At 40.9% G+C, this 8,501-nt stretch overlaps 1 protein-coding gene across 1 annotated transcript in view; it reads left to right on the plus strand.

Moving 5' to 3' along the window:
* Positions 1–8,501, plus strand: part of focad (focadhesin) — an 82,140-nt gene that overhangs the window by 23,318 nt on the left and 50,321 nt on the right. The window contains exons 6-10 of the mRNA XM_012880178.3: positions 408–509; positions 734–959; positions 3,867–4,073; positions 4,236–4,323; positions 8,032–8,225. Coding sequence (XP_012735632.2) covers positions 408–509; positions 734–959; positions 3,867–4,073; positions 4,236–4,323; positions 8,032–8,225 — 817 coding nt within the window. The remainder of the gene's footprint in view (positions 1–407; positions 510–733; positions 960–3,866; positions 4,074–4,235; positions 4,324–8,031; positions 8,226–8,501) is intronic.

Consider the following 8,501-nt stretch of genomic DNA (forward strand, 5'->3'; position numbering starts at 1 on the left):
AGAAAAATTCGTCAATGTTTTCAAGTTTTCTTTTCATTTCATTTTCTTGTAAAATCAGCTCTTCGTTGCAGTGCTCCGTGTCTTTTTTTTTTTTTTTACCGTCTTGTTTTATCGTCTCATTATTAAGCTGATTCTGTCTGACGGATGGTGCTTTATCGCAGACGGATCACTAAGTTGTTTGCGCAGACATTTAGACTCTTTTCAAAGACAATATGCGTTTGCCACTAAGTGACACAGTAAGTGTTTAATGTGCTCCAACCTTAGAGAGGCATGTTGATTTATTTAAACGCAGATGGATGCACATGTGGCCCCAGGCAGCTTAAGAGGGTCCACATCGCTGGAATCAGGGATCTGTGGGGGGGAAACTATGATAAGTGTTTGACTTTTGCTCCTTTGCCGCTGTCCAGGAGCTGTCCTCACCCATACATCACAGCACTGGAGAACCGAGCAGACTGCTGGCCAGTGCTGCTGCTAGAGATTGATGACTTTATCCGTCAAGCTGCTGAGAGGTAAGCATGGCTGCAGTGGGGGTTTTGAACTTGCTGCTTATTGCTCCAACCCTCACTGCATATGTTTGGAACGGGTTTGTAAAGCTATCCCAAGTAAAACTCATCAAAACGTTAAGTCCTGGTTCATGTGTTCACATGTTGCTGAGTGATAAAACTTTGTGGATAAACTCTATTTTGATTGGTCGGAGTTGCTTATTACCCCATTCTGTGTTTATATACCACAGGAATAAAGCAGCGTACATCACCATGCTGGCTCCCTTCCTTCGGTACCTGTACTGTGAACCTCAAAGGCAGTCCCAGCATGCCCTGCTTCGACAGAGTCTGCTCAGGGTGCTGCTGCCCACAAAGCCAGGAGCTGGATGGACCCCTGAGAACGAGGACCAGGAGAAGACTGCAGCGGTGTCAGACAGCCTGCTGCTCTGCCTTTGTCAGCTGGTTCCACATTTACAGGTCACACGCTGATGTTCAGTTGTGTCTCTGCACTTATCCACCAAATGGCTCCGTTAGCAGTTTCGTTGTTTTTTTTTAATAGAAACTTTTTGTTTTCCAGTTAAGAAGGGAGTTACAATATGGCACTGAATAGAAGAACACAGTTGTTCAAGTGCTTTGAATGTTCCAGGCCTCCTACGAGGTAGCTGGCCCAATTTGAATATTTTAGATTTTTTTCTCGTTTTAACTAAATACCATTTCTGCCGGGCAGACATTCAAAGGTTTCTGCAAGTAAAGGATTAAATGTGAACCTCAGAGCTGTTGGAGCTTCCCACTATGTCCTAGCAGGTCATATGTCTCCTCCTGGCATCCAGCCAGGAGAGGTCATGCAAAAGGGTGCAGTGACCCCCCCCCCTCCATGCCTAATCTGCATAGAGATAGCACCGCCCTGATGCTAACGCTCCAACTCCCATCAGTCCCTGTTGCCACGGTGGCAGACTGGGACTGTGTACTCTAGGCATGTTGAGAAAGTCTTCACATATGTTTCGCCAACAGCCATAGATGGGCAACAGTGTCAGAGATTGTGCAGATGGTCATCAGATAAAGCTGCCTTGCTGTTTGACCATGTGCTGGTGAGAAACCCAAGGTAGTTTATGAAGGATTTTGCATTGTATAAGCTGAAGGTTTGCATTTTGGGTCATTCTAAAAGTGTTTGTGGCTCATCAGATATTGCTGTTGTGTGGGATATTACAAAGCTGCAACCCTGGGAGAGTGGGCTTTTATAAAAAAAAAAAAAAAAATGTTGATTTTACAGTTTAGCTGGGAAATCTTCTGAGCCTTGTGCCTGCTCTGTATCAGTCGAACTCTGGTACTTGACTGCCTGTTTACTCCATTTGTAATCCTCAAACCCTGCTTTATGTTCTCCACAGACTGAAGACACAGCTCTACACACAATATTTAGAAGTCCATGCCTTGTTAAGTTGTTAAAAGTTTTTCAAAACATTTGCTGAGGTGCACAAGCACACCGATGATGCTAAGAAAGCAATAGTGGCCTTCAAAATAAAAGCTATATCATTCCATTTTGTGCACCTATTACAAAGTGTAGACAGTTAGACTTTTACTACACTGCAAAAACTGAACTTAAAATAAGTACAATTTTCTTAAAATTTGTGTATCCGTCCTAGATTTGAGCAGGTAAATAAGATTATCTGCCAATGGAATAAGAGTTTTGCACTTAAAATAGGAACAATTCATCTCCATCATCTTATTTCAAGTGCAGGATGTCTAATTATCTTATTTTAGGGGTCAAAATACTCATTCCATTGGCAGATCATCTTATTTACCTGCTCAAATCAAGGACAGATACACTCATTTTAAGAAAATTTTAATTATTTTTAGATCCGTTTTTGCAGTGATCAAAGGTAGTCAGCGGGCCAGAGGATGAATGGATGGTTCTTTGTCTTCAAACCCTTTTATAGCCTTCTTTACCAAATCCTAAAATATTATTGGAACCCTTTCCTAGCTACTCAATATTTTGCCAATAGCATTAGGAATAAAATCAGAATCATGTGCAATCCATCTAAGCAATCTGTTCTGCTCTGTTAAACTGTTGTTGGATATAATCCCAAAAAAATACTGATGTGAAGAACTAAAGGTAATTTTTCAGATGGACTATGGTCTGACATCACACCGCATCGCTCTATGTTCTACAGTCTTTTGTTTACATAGCCAGGTCTGCTGTGCGTGTGTGAACGCGTGCGCATGATGCACGTATTTGCATGTGAACGGCTGCCAATCAGGGCTTAGCCCCTTCCTGCCCATAAAATGCCACCATCAGAGCAGTGGAATGTTGGGGCAACATGGCGTAGAGCACGCCCAGTGGATCAACTTGTTCTCTTGTTAGCAGCATTAGAAAATTATGAGTTACTTACTGCTTCACTAGAAATGTTCCTGCGTCAGGTGACATTGTTATGCTGTGTTTTTATCCTTTACACATATGCGCATAGAAGGCGACTGGTGAGAAGGGGAAAAGGGGGCCAGGTTACAGCAGGAGTGAAGGTAGAGGGGCGAGGCCTGTCATACATCTTGTTTTGGTCTACAGACAGTCCTCAAGCACAACCCAGTGGTTTTTATCTGTGTAGCATTGTTATTAAAAACGGGTGCGGCTAAACCCCCCTGGGCCTTGGATAACTGTAAGGTCTTAAATTTGTGGTTTTCTCCCTTGCCACATGTACCATATTTTTTAGACTATAAGTCACATCAGTCAAAAAATGTGTAATACTGAGGAAAAAACATATATGTCGCATCGGGCTATACAGCATTTTTTGTTTGTTAGTTTTTTAGCCTTGGACTGTTTCTAGAAGCAGTAGAGATCCAGATGCAGGTACAAAAATGTGCAAAAAGTGAGTTTTGTAAAACAGATCCCCTTTATGATGCGTTTATGCTGGTTTATGAAAATTTTGTCACTTCTACGGTAAGCAATGCAACATTCATTTTGATCATTTCCACTCTTGAAGCTGGATTGATCTTTTTTATTTTTTTTACTTTTTTATCTTCTGTGTGAGATTGTGCTACTACAATAAAAATCATTTTAAGGCTTTCCCCACATCTGACATCTAGCCTGTTATTTAAACCTTCCCATCCAGTCATACATTTTCTGGACACACTTGAATATAAGGGTATACGGTCACAGAAATAAAAAGTTGTGTTATATGCATAGTTATTGTAAGAGAGGGGGGAGCGTGTCAATATTAAGTAAAAGTGGGCCAAGTATGGAGCCTTGTTGAACCCCCATATGTGATTTATATGCTATTAGATTTAGAATGCTTAAATATGTTAGAGCTTTGCCATGTAGAGTGAAGGGACACCATGTTCTTGATTAGATTGCCTGGTTTTCTAATCTAATGAATGAAAACTTTGTCGCTGCAGGTGGATAGTGTGGAGGCATTGCTTGAACTGTGTGGATTTGTGGACACCCTGCTTCAGGGTCTTATGAGTGCCTCTGGAGAGCTTTGGACAACTGAAAGAGCTCGGCTGCTGGTGCAACTGCTGTGTGCATGTCACCAATGCCTGAAGTTAAACGGGGACTGCAGACCGCTCCTGAACCTGATACAGCAACTCCTGCCCACATCCAAGGTCAGCCCCATTTTATTTATATTAGCTGCCAAATTAGTTAAAACGACAATTCTCTGTAAGCTATAAATGAAGAGCTTAATGATCGGCGTTTGGCTCCCAGACGTCAAAGCTGAGAGCAAATAAACACTGAACACCATCACTAACGCGGTCTGTGTTTTGTAGGTTTGGCCGGTGGATGAGCTGCTGATGGGTGTGGCCTTGCTTCTGCCGGAGGCCCCTCCAGCTCAGCAGAGCAGCTTGCTTAGACTTGGTAAGACCCCTGATTAATCGCGATTAATCGCCCTGATTAATCGCGATTAATCGCATTGTATTTACAAACTCCAAGAATGAATTCAAAAGTAGTGTAAAGAGCACTTTTATTTTAATGTTCTGCTGCCATATGAACAAAAGTGTTGTAACATTTGTAGCACTTATTTTATACTGGATATTTTCAACCCATCTATTGAATTTAGTGCACTAGTTGATCTTTTCTTCATAAGAGAACAGCAGCACTGCAGCCAAAATATGGCCTTTTTTGACCTGCTGTATATTAGCCAGTCCCTAAGCTTGATGTATCATGAAACTGTTGACCTTTTGGGTTTTGTGGTTTTTATTTTATTATTACAATTAAATAATAATAATAATAATAATAATAATGTTATGTTCAGTGTTTTTTCGCTAATCCACCTCTTATATATTTCAATCCTTATGTAATTTTGTCTGTGTTGTGTGCACCTGCCTGTTGCTTTAATCCTATAAATTTCCCGGTCGTGGGATAAAAAAAGGATTAGCTAATGTTATCTTATCTTAAATAACACTTTTTAATATATGTACTGGGTTCCTTTAAGGTCTTAATTACATATTATGTGTGGGCTCCAGTAACATCCATCCATCCATCCATCCATCCATCCACTGATCTACCTGGATGTTCCCTGGAGGACTGAAACGCCTCAGTCAGAGACGTCAGTCTGTGGGTCTGTCGGGGCAATGAGAGAAGTTTCGTCTCCTCTCTCCGTTTCTGGGGCTCGACCTTTTCATGTTTTTTCACGTGCTTAGATAAATTTGTTGTGTTTCCACTGAAATGAACCGGCTTTTTACAAAACATACAGCTTGATTTCATTTACAGTATTAAAATAAAGCCAAACGGTGCTACTTCCCCGTTCATGTTTTTTCGCTGCTGCGGTCTCTCTCAGCTGTTTCTTTGTTAAGTTTGTGTGAGAGCTGAGTGGGCGGGCCAGGCTGAGCCTGCGTGCTGATTGGCTGGCGCCGCTGAGCCATGTACGAGAGGGGAGGGGGAGCGGGAGGGCTGCCGTGACAGCGCGCTGCAGTCAGCGCGCCTGCTGACTGACACTGACTGAAAGCATGTGAGCAACATGCGTTAATGCGCGATAAAATAAATATCGTCGTTAATAGTCTAATGAATTAACGCGAAATTAACGCGTTAACTTGCCCAGCCCTAATATATATATATATATAAATATATATATATATATATATATATATATATATATATATATATATATATATATAGCTCAGATTTTTGAATAACAACATTCTACAATGAAATGATGTCACTGTATTTGAAATTAAGCATCTTTATATCGAAAGGATAACAAGGGAGGGTGTGTTTTTAAAAGGTAATAATGTGCACAAAAGGATGTGGCCTACCATTGAAGTTTCAATCAATCATTATGTAAATATAACTCAGTCATATTTATTTTAAAAGAAAGGATGCCCTCCTTCAATTCTTGGGTTTTAGCTGATATTTCCCACCTTGTGAAATGGTTTAAATCTAACCTTCAGTGGACAAGATGCACAACAGATCCTATGTTCCTATGAAGGCGCTTAACAGTGTTGAGGCTGCAGTAGCCAGCCTAAAAAAATAGCTGGAGGCTGGCTTTAAGGGCTGCAGGAGCTATGAATGATGGCACTGGAGCTGTGGGGAGTTCTCATTGGAGAACTCAGGAACCAGAACTTGAGGGGATTCTTCTGGAAGTGGTGTAGATATTCTTGGATTCAGTGCAGGAGAGCCTGATGATGCAGACTGGGCAGGAGATGATAGGAATGCAGAGGGCACAGACGATGATGAACACTGAACAGATTAGATGCCGACGATGGTACGTGATGGTGATGGTTATGGAGATGGAGCAGAAAAACTATGGTGCTTGGGACTGTCCAGGAAAAGATGACTATCATGATGATAATAAAAAGGATGATGCTGAAGTCTGTGCAGGAGAGGATGGTGATGATGCTGATCGCTCAGGAGATGGTGATATTGATGATCTCACTGAAGGCTGCACATTGTATTGGTGTTTACTGCGTTGAATAACAGCTTTGTACCACTTTACAGTAAGGGTCCCTTTATAGAGGCATATAAATGGTTTATTCTGTAAACACTTATAAATCATTAAATACTGCTTATTATGCATTAATAAAGGGTGAGCCAGAGACTTTCTTTATATTTCATCTAGAGTTGATATAATAAATATTTCAATGTAAAGTACAACCTTGTAAGCTCAATAAGCATTTGAAAAGATAATTCTGCACCATGTAATATTCTACTTTATGCCATGGTGTAAACTTTACATTAAGGCTCCCTTTGATAGCTGGGGATGTTTATAATGCACTGATAAAGTAGAGAACTACATGGTGCAGAATAATGTTTTCAAATGCTTATTGAGCTTACAAGGTTGTACTTTAGACTGAAATATTTAGTATAGCAACTCTAGATGAAATATTTAGTTTGAAACGTTTTAGCCAAAAATAGATTTGGGTGGAAACCGGTAAGTTTTGTGTCTTTTTCTGTCTCTTTCTTGCCCTTTATGAATGCATAATAAACAGTTATTAATGCTTTATAAAGTGATTTATAAGAACAAAGGCAGAATGCTGCCTTTATTCACTACAACTCCAGCGATGTCTCAAATGTTTTCCACCTGTGAATAGTGCTGCTCGCTGTAGAAACATGGGCTTTAAATTGTTCTGAAACTGCCTTCTAACCCATGCCTGACTGATGGGCATCAGTGATTACTTGCAAGGTCGCTGCTGTTGTCTTTCCATTTTGGTAATATGTAGATGGTACCTTCCATTTGTCTCGGAGGTCGGAACTAACGAGTCATCTCCGTCTTTTTGTGTTCCAGTTTCCCTCTTGTCAAATGGTAGGAAAAAGCATGGACGCTCGCACAAAAGCCATTGTTAAATGTACAAACACAGCCAACCAGAGCCTCAGAATGCATTTTAAAGTAAAGTTTTATTGCAAAATCTTTGTCTCTTTTGAAGCTGCGCTAAACTTTTCAACTGAACATGAAACATTAAACAGCAGTAAGTGGCGATCCTTCCTGGTTTAGCCGCTATGGCTACTATTGTTAAAACAATAACAATGAGAGTAACGCTGTTCTAGGCGGTATTTTGTGCCAATAAACAGCTGAAACATCCTGTCTGATGGATACTGAAAGATGGCACCTGTACGATTATAAATGCTACATAAATAATACGGAGCAGGCATTAGGATTCTTAATGGCGACTATTGGGCCGTTCCAGTTTAAATTTTGGCCTCGGAGGTCGATAATTCCGCCTACTGAGGACAAATGGAGCTCACCATAACACTCCTGAATGCTCCACAGCAGCAGACTCACTAAACACAGAGGACCAGAGCTGCTGCTGATCAGCAGATCAATGCATTTCATTAGCAGCAGCTGATGTCAACATAAAGGAAGCTGAAACACTGAACATGGTTTTCCTTAGTTTGCATTCAGCATTTCCTTTGATCAATTATTTATAAGAGAAAGTAGCGGATCTCAAGTTATTGGTCAGTTGATTGTGTAGCTACTTTTTAAAAAAGTTTTATGAGGTCCATGTAATTTTTTATTTTATTTATTTTTTTATGTTATTGTGAGAATTACTTTGATCTCTGAAAAAGCTACTTGAAAAGTGACTTGATGTATTTTATATATGTACTATATTTTGTAAATCTTTTCTCCAGCGCTGAGTTTAGCCCCTGAACAGGCCGAGCTGGCTCATTGGCTGAGTCCGGTCCTGGTTCTTCCCGTGCTGCAGCTCCTGTCCTGCTCCCGCCTCACCGAGCCGCTGGCCGATCCAACGACGCACAGCTTAAACCACAGTCTAGCCCACAGAGTGTTGCGCAGCATCAGCAAACCCACAAACAAAGCCCAGCAGGTAGGCCGTTCCAGCTCGCTTCCCAAACTTAACTCGCCGCTGTTCGTTCCAGCTCTGTGGAGCCACTGAGGAGGAAACAGAAGACTTTTTCATGCAGTGAAAACATTTATCTGTTTAAACCTTTCCTGGTGTAACAGTGACGGGTATTGTTTGAGTGCTGACTGATATGGCCAGAACAGTCTAATGTCTCAATTCTAATGAGTGTTTTCAGTCTGAAATTAACCCTAAACTACATATAACCTGATGAGTTTTTTCCTTGCAAAGGTATTTACAGCC

Source organism: Fundulus heteroclitus, chromosome 14 (assembly GCF_011125445.2).
Source record: "Fundulus heteroclitus isolate FHET01 chromosome 14, MU-UCD_Fhet_4.1, whole genome shotgun sequence".
NCBI lineage: Eukaryota > Metazoa > Chordata > Actinopteri > Cyprinodontiformes > Fundulidae > Fundulus > Fundulus heteroclitus.